Source organism: Thunnus thynnus, chromosome 12 (assembly GCF_963924715.1).
Source record: "Thunnus thynnus chromosome 12, fThuThy2.1, whole genome shotgun sequence".
In the NCBI taxonomy this organism is placed as follows: domain Eukaryota; kingdom Metazoa; phylum Chordata; class Actinopteri; order Scombriformes; family Scombridae; genus Thunnus; species Thunnus thynnus.
Window position 1 is genome coordinate 24,121,580 of NC_089528.1, and position 20,666 is coordinate 24,142,245.

General features: G+C 41.1%; 1 protein-coding gene across 4 annotated transcripts; it reads left to right on the forward strand.

The window, feature by feature from the left end:
• The first annotated feature begins 34 nt into the window (after positions 1–34).
• Positions 35–19,616, forward strand: zzz3 (zinc finger, ZZ-type containing 3). 4 transcript variants are annotated; one of them, XM_067606466.1, is made up of 12 exons: positions 35–174; positions 5,815–7,678; positions 10,385–10,523; positions 11,561–11,708; positions 11,868–11,980; positions 12,634–12,705; positions 13,492–13,593; positions 14,055–14,150; positions 14,361–14,510; positions 15,823–15,957; positions 16,796–16,896; positions 17,799–19,616. In XM_067606466.1, exons 2-12 carry the CDS (start codon positions 5,880–5,882, stop codon positions 17,941–17,943), a joined length of 3,000 nt encoding a protein of 999 aa, XP_067462567.1. In that variant the 5' UTR covers positions 35–174; positions 5,815–5,879; the 3' UTR covers positions 17,944–19,616. The 4 variants fall into 4 exon arrangements, with proteins under 4 accessions (XP_067462567.1, XP_067462569.1, XP_067462568.1 ...); XM_067606468.1 differs by lacking the exon at positions 35–174 and adding an exon at positions 306–652; XM_067606467.1 differs by lacking the exon at positions 35–174 and adding an exon at positions 853–1,290.
• The last annotated feature ends 1,050 nt before the right edge of the window (positions 19,617–20,666 follow it).

Genomic DNA, 20,666 nt, shown 5'->3' on the forward strand with positions numbered 1-20,666 from the left:
TAAATGTGGTACCCCGAGAATCTGTGACTGATTGCACTCTTGGCAGGGGACAAAAATGTACAGTATAGTGTTGCATTTTGACGAGCGCGGCTGAATCGGCTCACACACCCCGACTAGTTGACTGGGTTGAAAACATGGCTGCGGCCGAACGTGCAGCAAATTTACGGAAGTGAGGTATGTGTAAAATCTTGAGCTACAAAAGCTATTTTAGAAGTGAGCCTCCAGTTTTGGTGCTTTTCGTAAAGACAGTGATAAAAAACCTGAGTTTATTAGCCCACCAAAAAATGTCTTAAGACCGGCATTGTTTGCAGTAAATGAATACATCGGCAAAGTTGTGCGCGGAACAATCAGCTAGCATTCGGCTGCTGCGGCTAGCCGTAGCTGCTAACTGGTTATAAATTACCGTTATATCACTTGGCTGCTAACTATGCTACTCATGTCTGTAAGCAGCACCTGGGATATAAACTTCTGCGAAACATAATGTTAGCTGCTATTTATTTCACATGTATACAATGTCTTTCTGCCGGACGTAACGTGTGTAGCAGTTGTCGAGCTAGCAAGCTAGCATGTCCCCAATATTACTAACGTTAAAGGGGCTAACATGGAGCTAACATGGAGCTACATCGCAGATAGCCGAGAAGAACCAGCGAAGGTAACGTTAGTTAACTTGGCCAACTAGTTAGTCGTTCAGAGGAAAAAAAACAACTATCTCGATTAGACTGGTGTGTACTTGTTCACTGGGTGTCATGGGAAACGTGTAAGGCAGCTAATATTTACATTTCACTGGTGCAACAGTCTGCAATTTGTGTCTGAAGCGTTAATGTGTTAGATTTAGCTTTGAGGAGCTAACGGTAAGTTAGTTTGCTCAGGTTAGCCCGCTACACAGCAAGCTAGGTCAAGCCAACGGTCGCTTGGAAGTTGGTTCGTGCTAACGTGTGTAGCCTGCTGCCCGGCTCCGTCAAACACCGGGGGTTGTATGGCTTGAACGTGTCGCTGATTCAAGTTTTAATCGTGAACTTTATGAGTTCACCTGCTGCAAACTAATGTTAACTTAACCGGCTGCACGTGCGGCTTCAGCGCGGTCTAGTGTCGGTGGTTAACGGCTTCCTCGCGCCTCCAACTTTTGTCGGCACTGAGCTCGCGGCAGATGATTAGCTGGGATGTTGGGATTTGAGCGAGTCTCCTCGGTATGTATACCAACACCGCTTCGTGGATGTTTTTGTTGCCAGTAGGCCCTGTGGAAGTGTTGAACTACAGGTCAGCAACGCAGATGAACAGTCCAACACGACGGTAAAGCAACACGCCGCTTGTCTGTTTATCTTTTAAAACAAATTTCTCAACATAAGCTCACAGTTACGGACGTTAGCTTAGCTGGTTTACCAACAATAGCCTCCACACTTTGCTTGTTGTGTGTGTGTGTGTGTGTTTATTTATGCACAGTTGGACTTTACAGCTTTAAAATCTCCTGGAAGCCTGTTTGTGTCTGTGTTTGCCAACAACCCATATTTGTAGGTCCTGATCTGTCATGGTAATAGTAATGTAATCAGCACGTGTTAACATAACTTCACAACCAAACATGCGCTTTAGAGAAGAACAGGAAGTGGGTTGATTGAGAATTTACAGACACACATGGGTTTTGTCTCTGCAGCGGCACTGACTGATAACATATTCCCGACTTTGACACTTTAAAAATGTATGATTAAAATGCTGCCTGTGAGCACAAGTTGTTATTGTCTAACGTAGTCAGGTTCAGTGGCTATACATAGCAGTATTTTATGTTAAGACATGAATAACTCAAAACCCTAGTGCTGCAAATGTTAAATTAGTATGTGCACATGTGCTGAGATGTTCCTCCAAACAGAGGGAGTACTTTAATCTCTCTAGTATTTATTCACGAGAAGTTACCATAATTAAATGCTTAAGTGGCTTAAAAATAACCTCAGAAATATGTGCAACTGTTCCTCTGATCCATAATACAGCTGTGTTTTAATGTGATATACCTATTAACAGTAGATAAAGAACATGTAAAATCTTAGCTGGGCATCCCAGGGTCAAGCCCTTAAGTCAAATGGTGAGCTGTGGGTCTAAAGCAAGGCTTCCCAACCTTTTTGGCTTTGTGACCCTTTTTAAAATGAAGCAATGTGTACTTGCGACCCCTCGTCTGAGGTTATGGCCCTAGTGTTGACATGAGTTATAAGCAGCAGTTCAAGCAAAGAGTGCCTTTTTTCCATATTAGACAGCTTGCTTTGAAGGACTTCTAGAGGCCCAACGATTTGAAAGCATCCATTATTTCATGAAGGGAAAAAAAACAAAAATGAAAGAAAGTCAGAAAAAATAATCATGAATTCCTCCAATCCTCTTGTGACCCCTTAATTAATTTTTCCTCCAGATTTATCTTTTCCATGCTTGTAAACACTGGTTTAAAATACATCTGTTTAAGAATTCATAGTATGCATGCATTGGGGAACTAATGTTGAGGCATGTAGGTGGTTGCTAATTCACCTATGTTCAACAGCCAAGGATACCCCTGTCACATTAAAGTATTTATAAAATAATTTACTCTCAAAAAGAAAGTTATTGCGTAACTACTTTGTAACAGTGCAGACCATAAAAAAATAAACAATCCCACGCACTGTCTTTACTACTTCTGCTCCTTTTGTTTTTACGACATTCCAGTCATAACTCCTCCATCAGGTGTGGTTTACATGAGCAGGAGCCTGTTTTTAGATAGTAGTCTTATTAACAAAGTAATGACAACTTACTGTGCGTTGTTTCATGGGTACAAAACTCATATTTCCAAGAGGCACCTGCAGGCAACAGTAGTTTATTCTATATTAATTATTAATTGAGGCCTTTCCATCTATACCAACTACATGTTAATTATCGGGACAGTAAAGTGTGAGCAAAATTTTCACATGGTTATTTAGCGAAACTGTAATCCTAATAATATTGAAGTAGTGATTAGTTTTCTAGTTTTTTGAGAGCAGGTCAGATGAGCAGGCAGGCTTAATTAGTTTTGTCGTGTTGAGTCTAAGGGTGAGTGCTCAGTCTGAATAACCTGCCCCCTCTGTTTTTCTTTCTTTCTCTCTCTTATTTTATGCATGGACAAATCACATTAGCTTTCTCAGCTGGAGTCTTTAGTGGAGTGTGAGTAATATGTGCATGTGGTAGTAGTGCATATTGTTCCAGGTGACTATGATGTAGGATCCCTGAAGGAGTATTATCAAAATGTATTTGTAGCTAAGATAGCCTTTGGATTTGATGTTGCTATGTTAGCTCAGTATAGGAAAGGGAGGGATTGTCTCAGGAAAGGCAACAAGGAGCTTTTAAATGAGTTTTGACAGAGGTCGGTCCACAGACTGATGCACTGGGAATTCATGTAAATGAACATCATGACTACAATGTTAATTGATGCAATCGTTTCTCTCCTTTACAACAGACTGCAGTGTGTCTTCTGTGGAGGACACCACTGAGATCATTTCTCCCTGCATGTCACTTTAAAACGACCTTTACCGAGTCACGTTTTTATTGTCCTCTGTTGTTAGATTTATTAGTTGAAGCTGTGATTTCTTGTCGTCTTGAGGATACTTCAGCGGCAAGTTTTTGTGTGTGTGTGTTGATTGGGAATGGGGGGATTTTTCCAACCAGGGCAGGAAAAATCTTTTTTGTCCACCAGCTGTTATTCTCAAAATGTTCCCTCTACTTTTATTAATTACTGTTAAGTTTACATGCATACACATAATTTAATTATCATGAATACGTAGATTAAGACTAAGGTATGTACATGGTTTACAATCATTCAATTTAACCACTAAAATTTGTTTGATTGTGGGATTAATATCTGGAAAACGGAGGAACTTTATTTGCGTTTATTCACATGGATGAATTTCCAAAGCAACCTTAATATAAGTTCTTTTGTTATTTGTAATATAAAAGCTACTTCGTCATTCAAGGACAGCCAGCAACATATTGCTTTGCATCCACCTAACTACGTGACATTTATGCTGCTGTATGTGTGGTATCAAAATACTGAGAGAAACCAGAATAAGATCACTGTACATATCTATTAATGATCAGTGTGTATATGAGGTGGATGAGTGACTCTGCTCTTTTAATCAAGTTATGTTTACCCCTTTCTAAAACCCACGATCTGACATTCACACCCATTTAATACCGTGCTTGGCCAGGTGTATGGAGGTGAGAAAGGAGCCAGAGTTTGAACTTCTCTTGAACTATTTTTGTCACTTTTCATGTGAACATGCAAGTGCAACACTATGAATGTCTTCCTGGTGAGACTGTCTGAAAATGTGCGCTGCTACTCCCCATTTTAATACAATATTGTGTGTCATCTCCCTCTATGTGTACTGGTTTTTCACTCTGCCTTTGAGCGTCCGTTTTGGACAGCTATAAACAATTCAATTTTGATTTCAAAAGTGTTCAGACAACAAGCTGTAGTACTAGTTATTTTGTAGCATAACCTGACTCTGAATGATAATAATTATTTAATGTAATCATGATAAGATAAACTGGTTAGGGTGTTGACATAGTGAAATAATCATGGATTGTCTGACCTAGATTGCAGTTGAATTGTTAGTGCATGAAGGTTGTCCTCTATCTATGAAACTGATCATTTTATATAGAATAAGATATCCAAGATTGACATCTTATTTATGGCTGGCAGCATTTGGCTGGTGTTCATTTTACAGTTTGCATTGTAAGCGAGGATTTCTTTTTTGTAGTTCATCTGCAGGATTCCGCAGCAACACACAGAGCGAATTTGGGATGGCTTTGTTGTTGTGTAAATTGTGTCAGGAAGTTAATCGTCATGTCCTAAGCTTCTATGGTTGTCCACACTCTGATCCTCTCAGCCTTGTGTAGGAGTCTCGTTGTCGGAGCATTTCAGTTTTTATATGTTTTGATAAGTTGCAGAGGGATTGCAGTCTCGTGGTCCTCCAGCACACCTGTCATAACGAGATAAACAGCCTACGGCGCATGATGACAAATCAATGTCTGCAGTCTTATCTCTAATGAATTGGAAGTAAGAATTACAAGGTAGCTTCTCTGTCAGAAATCAGTCAGCCAGAAAACTATATTTATTCTTTGTGTGACAAAATAAGAGATAATGTGATAAAAACAAATTAAAAATAAAATAAGTGATAATGATAAAAAAAAAATAATGATGAAGAGAAGATAAATATGCCTCATTAATATACACATTCTGTATATAATAATTTTAGTGCAGTTAAAAAAATCAACTGCTTGCCAGCTTTTGGGATTTTCACTACTTTAAGGTGCTCGCTGCACTAGAGTCACCTTTATCAAAGCACATACAGATGAGCCTCAATGCTGTCACATTTGTGAGTTGTCTGAAGAGATTTTGTGACTGGTCATTTAGGTTAGGTGGATGATCTGACATTATTTCCTGTTTTGTCTTCTGCCAGTGTAAAATCTCACACCTTTTTACATGTATTTCTTATGTACAGACCTGTGATAAGACATCTGGTTTTGCCTGTGGACAGAAGGTGTTGCTTAGCTACAATGACAGGAGAAATCAATACCCCTTTGGTGTGAGCTGAGAAATGACCCGAGCGGTATTTAACAAGGGCCTTTTTGGTGGACGCTTTTGTTTGAAATACATCTTAGGGTACAGTTCCTGGATTTGTTTTTAGCTTGGCTGGCCAGCGAAAACAATCAAACCTAAAACCCTTGGAACATTAGTGCTGCGGTGTATTCACTGAGCTGTAAAGGTTTACAGTATTCAGTGATTATACTGCCTTAATGAAGTGCATCTATGTGTTTGTGTGTGTTTTCCAGGTGCCCACATTCTGCTGCAGAGGAGAGAGCACCAGGATGAGGAGACTGTAGGCACCCGCCGTAGTATGGCCGCGTCCCGTTCCTCGCGCGTCACAAGGTCATCAGTGGGGCTCAATGGATTGGATGAGAACTTTTGTGGTCGAACCCTCAGGAACCGCAGCATCGCCCAGCCGGAGGAGACCTCCGTGTCTCCGTTACCCAGGGCCCGTTCGCCCAAGAAGAAGCAGGACGCCAAGCAGGAGTCGAAGCAGGACGCCAAGCAGGAGTCGAAGCAGGACGCCAAGCAGGAGTCGAAGCAAGACGCTAAACAGGACGCCAAGCACGAGTCGAAGCAGGACGACAAACAGGAGTCGAAGCAAGACGCTAAACAGGACGCCAAGCAGGAGTCAAGGCAGGACACCAAACAGGAGTCAAAGCAAGATGCTAAACAGGACACCAAGCATGATACAAAGCAGGACACTGAGCAGGATGGCCAGCAGCAGGCCTCATTGCAGGGAAAGTTAACTGACTCAAATGCTTCTGCAGCTGAGGCAGAGCAATGGACCAGCTCCAGGAAGCGGGGTGTGTCCTGTTTGGAAAAAGACAATAGTCCCGAGAAGTCCGAGAACTGTGATAGAGGGAAGGGGGCGCAGGATGCCTCTCCTCAAATTAAAAGGGCCAAGCGATGCTCCCGCTCTGGAGAGTCTCAGGGACATGAGGAGGACCCTGAGCTTCTGAAATCTGAAAGTCCGGTCTCTGTCCCAGAGCCTAGCAAGGACAACAGTAGTGAAGAACTTTCCAGCCAAAACTCTGCTAACACAGCTCCTGCCTCACCAGTCCTCAGTAAAGAGGAAGGTGAGCTGACAGGGGGGACGGCAGAGGATGGTCATGTGGAGTGTGACGGGGCAGCTCAGCCCCCAAACGCTCACAAGGCCTCTAATGGACTCAGAGAGAATAAAACAGAGGAACCTAGCACACTCACTGAAGAGCCAAGTGCAAATCCCACCTCTGCCACCAACTGCCCGTCGCTGCTCAACGGTAGTCAGACGGGGGCTCCCTCATCCCCTGACCCCGCTGTGCCTTGTAGAAACTCTGGCCCTGTGCAGATGGAGGTCCCTGGCTCAGGGGAATCGTCAGCCTCATCTGCTCCGACGTTTGAGGCTGTTCCAGAGGATCCTGTCCCTGAGTTGGTCGTGGCCAAGGAGCAGGAGGTGGAGGAGGTGGAGGTCGATGTGGTGGGGGACCCCTTGTGTCTGGCCCACGAAGAGCAGGTGACGGAGAGCGAGAGCGATACCAACGGCCGGCCGCTAACACCAGTGCAGGAAGCTGCTGCCTCCACCTCCTCCACCACCACCAACAACAACATGAACAGTAGTCCAATCAACAACAACAACAACAGCAACTCAGGAGAAACTACACCCCCACTAGCAACAACCCCCTCCCCCACAGAGCCAGGGTGTAACCCCTCAATATCCAGCACGCCCCCCTCTTTCACAGAGCTCTATGAACACAGATACACCCTGCGGACTTCACCCAGGAGGGCTGCCACTGGTGGCAAAGCTTCCTCCTCCAAACCCAGCTCTCCTCCTAGAGACAATGGTCCCTTGAGGGAGGAGGGGGAGGTGGTGGTAGGGCTGGAGGAGGACTGCCCCATGGCGGAGGAACCTGCTCCTTCAGACTCTTTGGGCCCCTCCAGTGAGGAGCCGGTGTCCATCGATCCTGGAGACAGGGCAGGTGGTGAGGACGGTGGGCCTGTGGAGGGAAAAGAGGCCGAGAGCAGCAAGGAGCTGACACGCAGCCAGGCGGCTGAGGAGGAGGAGGAAGAGGAGGAGCCAGACGTTTATTACTTTGAGTCTGACCACCTGGCTCTTAAACACAACAAAGAGTATGTGGGAGCTCCCCGGGGGATTCTGCTCTCTCCTCATCTTTTGTTGAAGTTGCTCTCACACATGTTGGTCACTATATTCTGTGATCATTGCGTTACTTCTGGTCTGTGGTTTCGAATAAACCAGAAATGCACTTGAGTTGATGAGGATTTGTAGCTGCTAAGAGTTTTCTGATATGTTGTGTATGTATGTAACATTGAATACCCTCAAGAATCTTTCAATTTAGTCTTATTCAAGGTTTAATCCGTAGGAGAATCAGTTTTATTGTGTCCAAAAACATCATTGGTTCCCAACCTTTTTGGCTGATGTCTGTTTAAATGAAGCAGTGTCTGGTTGCAACCTCTCCTCATTGGCTGAATGAGTAGTGTGAGTAGTTTAATCAAAGAGTAATTTTCTCCTCTATACATCAGATTGTTTAATTTGAATAACTCTTAAGGCCTGAAGAGGTAAACTTTTCGGTATTTCACAGGAAACAAGCAGATATTAAAGAAAAAACAGAAAAGAATTCTTAATTTTAATCACAGACCAATATATTTCTTCTTTCCTCTTGTCCTATATTATCTCACAGCCCCTCAGATTTATCTTACAAGCCTTTGATTGCTGACAATCTTGTTCTGATAAATGGAAAAATAACCTAATCCTGGCTATGACCTAAAGGTTTTTTTTTTTTTGTCAGCAGACACACCCAGCCCTTAATTCCGAAAACAGATGGCAGGAAACATTGAACTGGCATATAAGCTTATCTGGGTTTTCACCATGTTTAATTATATCTGTTGTTTTCAGAGTCATTTGTCAGTTATTATGGGAATATTGGTGAGCCTCTAAGTAGATCTCCTGTCTTATTATGTAGGTTTTATCTGTTTTTTTTATTTCATTTCCACCTTCAATCTGGCGCTGTGATTGTGTGTATTAGCTGCCAATTGTCAGATTTCCAAAGGGAGATTGGATGTTAAAATTACAATGCTGATTGTATCTGCTCTCTCTCTCTTTTTTTTCTCAGTAAGTTGAGTTGTTATAGAGGAAAATCATTTCTCTGTGTTGAGCTGTATTCTTAGTTTTGATGTCAGTTGTCATGCAGGACTGGATATCTGTGTTGTTGGACAGGTCCCATGCTGCGCTCAGTCAGGCTCTGCTAACCGCACTGTGTCAGGTCAGCTGATTTCACGATGCATCTTCATAGGAGGAGGGGCACCGGACTTTAGGGGCTTAGAGACATCATCAGCTGAGGTCTCTTTTTGTCTTTGTCACTAGTATTGGTGAATGTTTCAAATTTGGCTAATGGCTTTAGAATAAGATTTCACAGCTCTCGTATTGCAAGATAATTCGATCAAGTTTCAGTGACATGCCAAGGTTTGGTTGTGCTGAGTAAGAGGAATCTTTTGAAGGCTCAGATCAATGCAGCGAGGAGTCATTTTTAGGGAAGCATGACTAGGCGGTTTTGGGGTGTTTTAATATGGAAAATTGACACTGACATGATTGATGTTTATACAGAACATCTTGTATTTGCATCTTACAGCTTTGTGGATTTTGAGAGCGTTCCCTCCGCTCCTATCTTGTTAAGTTTTCAAGCCCCAATCCTTGATTATAAGGCATTGAGTTCACAACACTATTGTCCTGGACAGCTTTTCATTTGGCACCAGTTTTTGTAATGGTACACCAGGCTTGTCCCTGGACACCTGGAGGGAGTCCAGAGTGTTGAGAAGCAGAGCCAAGTCCTCCTCATCCCCCAAACAGATTAATGCACAGATCATCTGTTCATCTGAGGAAGTCAACATGCTTGCTGCTTTCTTTTACAGAAATCTCACACTTAAATCAGAGTCACTCTGTTGTACAGGAAATATACAGTAGTATGTTTTGGTGCCAGTGTCGCAGAGAAAGATTTACAGCTTGCATTCTGTAACTAATGAAGGGATATGAGGTTAAACACAGTTGACTTGTCTGAATGTTTTGCTTGTAGGATTTTTAAACCACCGACAGCTGTTGAATAAATTGTGTCCCGCGCATTGATTTTCATTCATGTCCTGTTAGGGGAGATTGATCCACTCTGCTTCACTGAGCACCTGCATTAGGTTATAGTCATGTAGGATGCTGTCACATTCCTGTCGATTCCTCCAGCTCTGCTCACACTGTAAGGTCTTTGAGTCAGTACCACACTTAGTCATTGACAGCTCAGTTTGCAGTTCTCCTGTTGCCCCAGAGGGTGTAAGTGGAAAGGTCAGACTTGTACAGCTCTGAAGTGCTCCTCAAGCACTGCAAAACCCAGTTGTTTGACATGCAAAGATTTTGATATTTGCTATGAAATCTGAGTGATGATGTGCACAGTTATAAATCAGACCAGTGTTTTAATGTATTTTCTCTTACCGCTTAAATTAGTTCTTGATGGCCAGACTAGAAAAGTAACTCTAAATGTGCTAGGTATCCGCCAAAGTGGCTGCTTGGACAAGATGATGTTTGCATAATTTCCAGAGAATGTCAAGAATTACTAGCACACACAAACACCTTTTTTTATTATACTTCATTATATATTATTTTCAAATTTGATGGAAAGGTCTGGAGAATGCCTTGTGTTTGGTTTCTCAGCACCGTGAATGAATTATGCATGGTCTGGGGTCTAAAAGTTTGATGCACTGCAGCATTGCAAGTTTGAGGTTAAATAATGTAAGCAGTCCCTTCCTTCCACTCTTGTCTAACCTTGCTTCCCTCAGTTATCAGAGGCTGCTGCAGACCATTGGAGTTCTGGAGGCCCAGCGCACACAGGCCATCCTGGACTTGGAGACTTTGGCGCGTCACCAGAGGGAGGCACTCGCCGATCCCATCAGCTTTGTGGAGCAGCTGCAGAAAAGGGTAACAAAAATACAAACCTGTGTTCTTGATACACTGAAATGCACAACAGAAAAGTGTATTTTGTATTTTTTCTATGTTTTAATTTGTGCAACAAACACCTTAACTGAAGTGAGTTGCTTAAAACTGCAAATACACTGTGGAGGTTTTAAGTTTGGTCTGTTACAATGCATCAAGTCCTCTCTGAGACATTGTGCTCAAGATCTTGTTTTTAGTTTTTGCCTGAGGGTTACCTTGCTGGTTGAGATGTTGCTGAATAAATATTTGGGAGCCTGTTATATTCAGTGTGCAGATTGCTATTCATTTTCCACTGTATGACTCAGCAACACTTTGCCCTGCACCTGCACACATCTAGGGTTGGATGTGCTCAATATCCATCTTTTCTACTTGCAAGTCAATAAATAAACTTATGCAATCAGGAAATTGTGGCCACTAAATAAAATCAGAACATCTGCTTCAGAAGCCTAAATCAAGCACCCACATAAAAATGGTATTGTTTACTTGTGGGCGTATCTAATTTTATTCACATGGAGTATGAAATTGTGCATGCAAAAATGAAAACGAGGTTGTGAAATTATCTGGTGAAACCTTTGTTTTAGCTCAACCTCCACAACAAACAACTGTCAATCCCCTCTCTTGAGGGAGACCTGCACATACCTGCAAGTCCCCCTCAAGAGAGGGGATTGTAGGGGATTGAGGGGACTGACCTGCACATTGTATTCTATTGAATAGGAATCACTAAAAAGTCCCTGTTCCCAGAGCTAAAGGTTAAGAAGGACAAACCTGTAAAAAAAATCTTTACAATTTTTGCTGGATTGAATTATCAAGGACTGGATTTAAAAGCAATGTGATCACAACATAAGTATTAGCAACACAAAAGTAGAAAATGTCCCAAAACATATAAGCATGTCTGACTTTGCTTGTTGGTTTCTCATCTGCCGTTTCTTCTCTGGCCTTGTCGAAGTTAAATTAATAGAGTTTATAAATTTACTTGCAGATTAAAAAAAAAGATTGTGACACTTGATTCTGGTCATCCTCAGGTGAATCTAGGTTTGCCGTGTCCCCAGCGAGTCGTCCAGGTCCCTGACATTGCGTGGGAGCAGTACACCTCAGGCCTCGGCGATTTTGAGAGAGAGTTCTGCGACAAAAAACGCAAAACCAGGCGGCTAAAGCTGATCTTTGACCAAGGCACGTATAAATTCAGGAATGACAGTGAATTCATTTAATTTATATAAGTTATTCGTTGTTTATCTTGGAGAATATCCTGTTTCAAAATGAACACAAAAGAGACTCTTCTGCTATTTTACAGTCTTAAAAATACCAATTCTGCTCATCTCCTCACTTCAGGTTTACCACTTCGACCAAAAAGTCCTGTGGAGCCCAAGAAGGAAGGCGAATCCTCCACCATGTACTCCTCTCTGCCCACTAGTGACGCCCCAGAGAACGGCAGGCAAACGCAGGTATGCCTCAGCCTCCTTACTAAAATAATCTGTACGACACACACAAGCTGGAGCTGTCGTCACAGCTGTGATTGTCTCCCAGGATATCATTAGTGCAGATGCAGCTACAGCCGCTCCGAACTGTAGCTGGTGAGTCACCGCTCTCCTGCAGGTTGCCCTACAAATCATCAGGTTATTACCATTTTCCTCAGCCTGGCCCCCTCCAACCTCATCTCCCCCATCCGTGCTTCTTGACATAGTTAAGAATGCAGCACATGTGAGCACCAAAGACAGTATCTATGGAAACGTGAGGAGCTGCCTCTCTCACACACTCTGATTATGTCTTATTTTGCCTGTTATATGTGCGTGTGTATGTGTCTGCGCTTTAAGCACCAAGCCAACAACTCTTTGATTATTTCTGTTGCTCTCTCTGTTTATTTTGTGCGAGCCCATTTGCATTCTCAGACTTGACTGAGTCAAAGAGTTGCTGTTTTCTGCGTCTTCCCAATGACACATCTCCAGTCACATTTGACAGCCGGGCTTTCTCTGTCAAACTGACGGATTCAGAGTGCCAAGTGGTTCATATGTACGGATCTCCTCAAATGTCAGAGTGCCCATTATTTTTGTACCATGTCAGTCTTTTAATATGCCTGTCACTGTTGTTTTCTTTACAGATGATCAGGGGGAGGATTTGTCATTCAAACAAGCCTGACACATTTAACCAGCTGTGGACTGTGGAGGAACAGGTAAGTAGCAAGAGTGTAAGATGTTGTACTATATGTCATCAACCAAATGAATAAACAAGTATGTGCAGGAACACTGATAATACTTTTCACTATTGAATAATCTGCATATTTTTACAATTAAGCGATTCATCGATCGGTGTAGAACATGGCAGAAAATAGTGAAAAGCCCATTAGAATTTCCCAGAGCCAGAGGTGATGTATTGGATTTGCTTGTTTTGTTCCACAAGCAGTCCAAAACCACTAAATATTCAATTTACGACCCAAGAAGACTGAGCAAACTTGCAAACAGTCATATCTGAGGAGCTGGAACCAGTTTCTGCATTTTTACTGAGAAAAATGACTTAAATGATTGATTATGAAAATACTTATAATTAGTTTGCCAAGTAATCAACTTCTTGTTTCAGGTCTAATTGTTATAGAAACATTTTAAATTTTATTGTAGATATAAAAAGTTTAATTTCATGGCACCATTTCTCACTTTGATTTTTGGAGAAAAGAATCAATTTATTATTAAATGTATGTAATATACATACTACATACTCTAATACTTGGGAAACAAATACATATATTTTACAAGCACTGAAATGTGCTCATCTGTGTTATCAAACTTCTCCAAAGGCAGTTTCTGAGTGTTGGATATAAGGTTTGTAATAAAAGCATAGTAGATATATATTAAACACTAACTTACCAATGTTGACTATTGTCAATTGTGCAGTAAAGAAATCTGCATTTGTCTGTAATTAGTTTTTACCTGATGTTTTGTATTTTGTATTTTTTATTTTTTAGAAAAAACTGGAGCAGCTTCTTGTTAAGTTCCCTCCGGAGGAAGTGGAGTCCAGACGATGGCAGAAGATTGCAGATGAACTCGGCAATCGAACAGCAAAACAGGTGACAAAGAGAGATTCAGGGCTAACTACAAAAAATTATACTTGTGTGATGCACTCTAATTACCAGCTTCTTTCAGATTTATTTGAATCAAAAAAGTGTAAAAACACAACAAGAAATTGCATGATTTGCTGCTAAATCTCGCAGAAAGAAAGCAACAAATTTAAACATGACCTACGCCTGACAAAAACTGTCTTCGCTGACATTGACTGTTTCCAGTCGAACAACATATTTTTTTGGTTGTCTGTGAACCAGTTGACCTGTCTTGTGTTTGACAAATCTAGCTGTCTTTACTATGGAAACAGACTGTAAAATTGCCCAAGTGTACACACTGACTTGTGTGATAACTGCACTCACTGCAAGAACCTGGATGATAGATGTGCATGACCTCAATTACCTTAAGCAGCTGTTCCTCAGTTTTCAGAAATCATTAACAGAGCCATTTTCCTGTTAAAACATTCCAGGTTGCCAGTAGGGTTCAAAAGTACTTCATCAAACTGACAAAAGCTGGTATCCCTGTGCCTGGAAGAACACCCAACCTGTGCATGTACACTAAAAAGGTAACTCTTACCTTGTTTACTGAAGCGTGTAACCGCACTGAATTACTAATCTCATGAAAATGAGTGGTTTTCCTCATGAATGTGTTTTTGTGTACTTGGAGAAGTGCTTTTACATTTGAATGTAGTAAAAGTTGTTGCATTTATTTCCATAAGAAACAATGGTACAACTTTAATGAAATGCCCTCGCAACCATACGTGTTTGTTCCTCAGGCATCCAGTAAGAGGCAGCATCACCTTAACAAGCACCTGTACCGGCCGTCCACTTTCCTGACCTCCTATGAGCCTCCGGTCTACATGGACGAAGATGACGAGCGGTCGGCATATTACAGCAGCATGCAGGACCCTTCTGCTGATGATTCGGTCAGTTCTCTCTCTTTGTATTTCTCTGTTTCTCTCTGTGCAATAATTTCCTGAAAGCCACGGCATATTTTTTTTTCATAATTTTCAAAAAGTGCACTTATTTTTGCACACCCAACTCCCATTTATTTGGCCTGGGAGGTTATGACTGATCACATCCACTTTACTTTTCTGTGTCACTGATCATCGACCAGACTGTGGCACTTTACTGCTTAATTAAGCAAATCACAAGCTTGCATCTCCTCCTTCTCTCTCTCTCTCTCACCGCCCACAGTCGTACACACTCTTTCTCCTGTAATCAGTCACCTGTAAGATGTATACTGATGAAAGCTGAATTTTATGTGCATTTATACCTAGACTAGTTCATTTGAATATGTTTCAGACAAGGTGAAACAAACTGTGTCTGTGCTCCCCGCTTTTATCACTTATAACTCCTTTCCTGTGACAGGCTGTCTCTCTCTCTCTCTCTCTTTAACTGCATTTTAACACTTTTGGATGAAATGAAGCTTTTGCCTCTTGATCATGTGTGTCTACTTTTTTTTTTTTCCCCCCTCACTCCAATCAGGGCAGTGTGTACTATTGAGAACAGTTAAATCAGAGCAGACGCTCGCTGTTATCCAGGCGCTGACATTTTCTTTCTTTCCCTTTGATGGCAGTAACCTTTAAGTAAAACCGGGTCGCCGTGGCCTGCTGAGAACACAGGCTGCCGGCTCCACCAGCGCGTTAACAAAACCTCTGACACCGCCGGTATAAAGTAAAGTCATAAAGGTGTTGCCAGCATGGGCCACAATAATTCCCCACTTCACCAGGTTGTCCTTTACTTTGGCCGTGTCCGTAGGATGGAATGGAAATCCGCTGAGGCCAAACGTGTCTGCAGCTAAGCAAGATTCTCACAAAGCCAATTCCTGTCAAAACCCAGAAGTCTGATAGTTTTTCTGAAAATTAAGCTGCACCTTTAAACTTTTACCACCTATGAAATTTCCCAGAGAGATTCTGTGTCTTTTTGAAGGACACAGAGGTTTTCACTTGTGTACTTTCAGCTGAAAGACAATCTCTGCTTACAACAACACTGCAGCTCAAACAGAAGAAAAACTAGATTGTTGTTTATGGATAATTTTCTCTTGTTTATCTAATTTAATCTGATCAATAATGGCAGCAGATTTGCGTGTAGGCGATAAAACATCGAGAGAATATCCCTGTCAGATGGGATCCCTGGAGTTATGTAGAGATATTTTGTCTGCAGATGTCCTGATGCCTATCAGTTATCTCCTCTGTCCTTTACTTTGTGTGTGTGTATGTGTGTGTGCCTTCCCAGGATGAAGAGGGAATACCTGTGGAGTTTAGAAATTTGCCAGAGTACAAAGAGCTTTTGGAGCTGAAGCGGCTGAAAAAACAGAAGCTCCAGGAGATCCAGGAGGATAAGGTCGGGGTTCGGCACGTAGGATACAAGGTGAAGCATCTGCATTAGTTTACACTTAATTTTATCTGCATGTGGGATAATAAAATCACATTATGAGTTAGAGGGATTGTACACTGATCAACAGGTACGCAGTCCACCCTAATTTCATACGATGTATTAATTCTAACAGTGTTATGATTCTGTAGTATGTTCAAACTGGCAAGTGTACTTAAAAATGGCAGAACTGCTCAGGTTTTTAGCAGTATTGTCCTACAAATAACAGTGCACAATAAAAGTGAAGGAGGCTGGCAAGGACATCGTGACATTTTCAGATTTTAAATTGGCAAAGTAAAAGTAAAGAACATCGTGCTCAACCAAAAATAAAAGTTCAAAGCACAAAAAAGGGTTTGCATACCGAATCTGTTATATTTTTCCTTTTATTTAGTTTTCTTCATCTAACTTGAGCACAGATGTTTCGGCTCTGCCTTGTTCAGTTTGCTTTCACTGTGCTTAAGTTTGACAAAGGAAACTAAATAAATGGAACAAAGTAACTGATGTGAATGCATCAACTCTTTTTTTCGTGCTTTGAGATTTTAAATTGGGAAGAACATGTTACTGCAGTTGCTTCTTGATTTGACATTTGTAATATCAGCAGTAGTGAATAGTGTAGCATTTCATTTTGAAATTATTAGTATTATGTTTTGTAGTTTTGGTATTAGTGTGGAATTTGGGCTCTTTGTGTTAGTCAGAAGACATTCAAGTGTGTTGATCCATTCAGGAACAACATTTTTTTTTTTTTATCATAGTTTCAATAGTTGTCAGCTGTTGATTTTGCATCACTGAGTTGTGAAGCTTATTTTGTGTGTGTGTGTGCATGTGTTGTGTGCAGTGTGATGTCTGCGGCATGGAGCCTATCCAGGGAGTGCGGTGGCACTGTCAGGATTGTCCGCAGGACAGCTCGGTTGATTTCTGCTCCAACTGTTCCGACTGGTGAGACCCTCCACCTGTGTCATGAGAGTTAAATTGTCATATTCAGCTTCTTAGTTGACCAAAAATGATAATTATATAATTTTTATATATATATATATATATACACTATGTGACTATGTTCATTTGCAAACCATCTGAGATTTTTCTATAGCATTTATACTGTGGTAGCTACCTCTTAATATCTATGGGTAATGTTGTAAATGATGGTGTGACTGTGTTATTGTAATATAGAATTTTGAGTTTTGCATCAATGTGTTAATGGACCTTTTTATTTTTCATGTATTTCATGAACTTGATTAGCCAAAATGTCTGAATATTTTGTGCATAAACAGTTTTTAATATCTTTTCCAGAAAAAAAAGAAAGAAAATATTCTCACAGTATATATTAGTATTATGATATAGTCTTGTTTACTTATTTTAAGAGCTTTCGTCTTCAGCCTTTGTTCAGTCTATATATCATTTTGTCAGGGCAAAGTTCTGTTCAGGCTTTTAAGCAGTAAACACTGAGCTGTGAAAAGGTTTGAGAAGAAGAAGAAAAAATTATTTAAAATGACATTTAACTATCAGCACTGAAACCTGGTTATAAAATTGGCTTCAGTATCAAAAAAGTCAAAGCTATCTCTACTTTTTAAATGTCAAAGTGTTTATCAGCACATTTAATGATTTTATTTGGAACATTTGTATGACACTTAAAATGCTTTAGTTTTTATTATTCTTGAGTTATTAATCTAACATGTGCTGATAACCTGTCCTGGTCAGCAGCAGGTATTGAAGTCAAATCGCTCAGCTACTCTGTTCTCTGACATTTATGACTTAATCCTTCTTGACTACAAAATCGTCAGACTGCCAGGATGTCGGCTTTTTACACTCGGTGACAGTTTCTCTTTTTTGTCTTCTACCAGCTTGTTCAAGACAGAGACCCACAAGCCTAACCACCACCTGGAACCGGTGTACCAGCCAGAAACCTTTCTGGACAGGGACTACTGCCTGCCACAGAGCGCAGGCTACAACTACCTGGACCCTAACTACTTCCCAGCCAACAGATGACAGGGTCCCAGGCGCCCCTAGCTCCAGGCTCTCTCCACATATCCCACAGGCCACTCTGTGCATGGCTCCATCCTCCAAGTCCAAGATAACCGCTTAACCCGCCGCCAGGCAGGAAGGCCAGCAGGCAGGCAGACAGCCAGGGGCCTCAGAGCAGACCACAGTGCTGCTGGTGGGGGGCTGTTGGTAAACTGGCCTCCCTGACTCGAGCAAAGGGCGGCCATGTTGGTTCCTCAGAACAAGGTGGCCCCCGCTCCACCTCAGCCAGGTTAATCAAAGGATCTGTGATTTGAAATGATACACTATTTTTAAAAACAAAGAAAAAAAAAACAAACAAAAAAAAAACAGAAGGCACACCGACATTCCCGAGCTCTGTGACTCCAGGAGGGCTGTCCCTGTTTCCCTCTCCCCCCCCCCCCCCCCCCCCTCCCCACCCCGTCGCCTTCCAGTTACCTCCCTGTGCTGCTTTGAAACTGGAGAACTGATGATCAGTCTGGTGAAGCATCACCTAATGGAGATATGTGGTTGACCAGTGTGTCATAGTGGACTGTGAAGTCATCAACTGAGATACACATAGGTGGTTTGTATGTGTGTATGTGGTCTCCGTGTTATGCAAGAGTGAAAAATGTTCTAGCTAGGTATCTGTAGATTGAGTATTTATGAGCCGCACGTCCTCAGCGGGCTGCTGCGAGAGAAGTTAGGCGGTGTGGAACTTGATGCCGAGGCCGGTGTGTTTTTTGGTTGCAGACTGTAGGAAGTTCTGCTGATCCAGATGACGTTCTGCAGACAGACCTGTATGTGTTCAACGGATTGTGCGCCATGTTTTTTTTTTTTTTTTTTTTTTAAAAGCATGGAGCCAAATCCCCACCACTGTCACAAACAACGCTGCTCTCTACCCCTTCACCTTTCAAACACACACACACACACACACACACACACACACACACACACACACACACACACACACACAGACAGACAGATGCACACTTTCATCTCTTTTTTCTTTTCCCTTTGCTCTCTCCACTAAAACATGTCTAACAACGAAGCACTACAGCATGGAGAGCAAATGTTTTTTGAAGGCAGGCGAATGAGAACGAATGGGAAAAATACACAAGACTGTGTTTTTGTTTTTTTTCTCCTCCCCCAATGTGTGCCGTTATTGATCATGTTGAGTGTACAAGTATATGGTGAAAAGTAGCCAGCGCTAGTTGCTGTGTGCCATTTTTAAAAAAAAAAAAAAAAAAAAATTGTTTTGGGGGGTAATTCCACCTCTGAACTCAGCCACAACTCCTCCCTTCCTGCGTGGCGCCATCGACCCTCATTGTCCTACATTACTGATCAGTCATCATGCCTCTAGATCTTCTTTAATTTTGCAGTTCACTTTAAAGGTCCATTTAAAAGATTGTATTTTTATTAATCTATTTAAAAAGTGAATTGAGGTAGTGGTTGGTGCCTCCACAGTGGAACAACCCACACAATTTTATACACATAGATTTTGTTGTGCTTGAGTAGACACCATTTTGTATGGTTTTCGTCTCCTTCCCTCACCCCCTTTTCCCTGCTTCAATATCTGTGTATAACAGTCTGTTCTTATGTAAAAAAAAATAATAATGTAAAAAAAAAAATGCTAGAGGAGAACCGTGGAAATAAAAATATGTGCAAATAGTGTTTCTATACCTGTGGTTCCTGTATTATTATTCCTCACAGTCACTTCAAGATCACTCTACAGGTGAGCAGTTTAAGGCTAAAACATTTAGATTAGCTGAGCAAAAGTAGTAAAAATTCTCTGGTGTGAGGTTTTTCTGTTCTGAAACAGAAACTCAGATTGCTGTCAGTTTATAGGCCAAACGATCAAGTGGTTAATCAAAAAAAAATACATTAATCAATAATAATTGGTAGTTACAGCCCAGAATCAGTCGTAGCTTGAAATATTTAATGTAGATGTTTGAGTGTTGAATTGCTTTCATTTAGATTAACTGAAGTTGAATGGAGCAGTATGGAGGACCACAAGTGTCATGGAAATAGTAATAAAGCTAATTGATTATCTAATTGTACAATAAAAACAGGAATGAATAATTTATTTACAAATTAATTAATCTATAAATACATAGACTAGATTACAAAGTAATTCATTATCTGATATTTTAATTATTTTATTTCTGTGACACTTGTGGTCTTCCGTAACTAGCTCAGTAACTAATGATTAATTCGTTTTCAATTCATCACTTGATAATATAAAATGTCAGTTAAGTTAAAAAAAAAAAAGTGGCGCTTCAGTTTGTTTGTGTCTAACAAACAGTCAACAAATCCAAAGATACTGAATTTAGTCAAAAATTGAGAGAAAAAAAAAGGAAATTCTCACATTTGAGAAACTGGAATCCATAAATGTGGATCTTCGGCTTCAGAACTGTCAAAACTGTTAACAAATCTGCTAATAAAGTCATTTCAGCAGCTTAATGTACTCTTGACAGTTATGTCAGTTAAAAGTGCAGTAAAATTATATTTCCTCAATGAAGATGTTAAAATTAAGATTGATCATGTGATCACTATCTGAAGTAGGTTTACTGCAGTTTTAAAACTGGTTTTAACAGGCAGCTTCAAGAATTATACTTAATAACGCTTTGCAAGAATCTGTGAGAAGTCAGATATTAACAGGATGAGTTTTTAATCACCTGTCAAGACTTTCTGATGTGCAAGAACTTTGTTGTAATTGTTCTCATTAATTA

Excerpts from the sequence above, each read along its gene's own strand:
- zzz3 (XM_067606466.1), top strand. The coding sequence starts at position 5,880 with ATGGCCGCGTCCCGTTCCTCGCGCGTCACAAGGTCATCAGTGGGGCTC. Across the intron at positions 11,709-11,867 it reads AAAGCTGATCTTTGACCAAG|GTTTACCACTTCGACCAAAA; the intron begins GCACGTATAAAT and ends TCCTCACTTCAG. Across the intron at positions 16,897-17,798 it reads TGCTCCAACTGTTCCGACTG|CTTGTTCAAGACAGAGACCC; the intron begins GTGAGACCCTCC and ends GTCTTCTACCAG.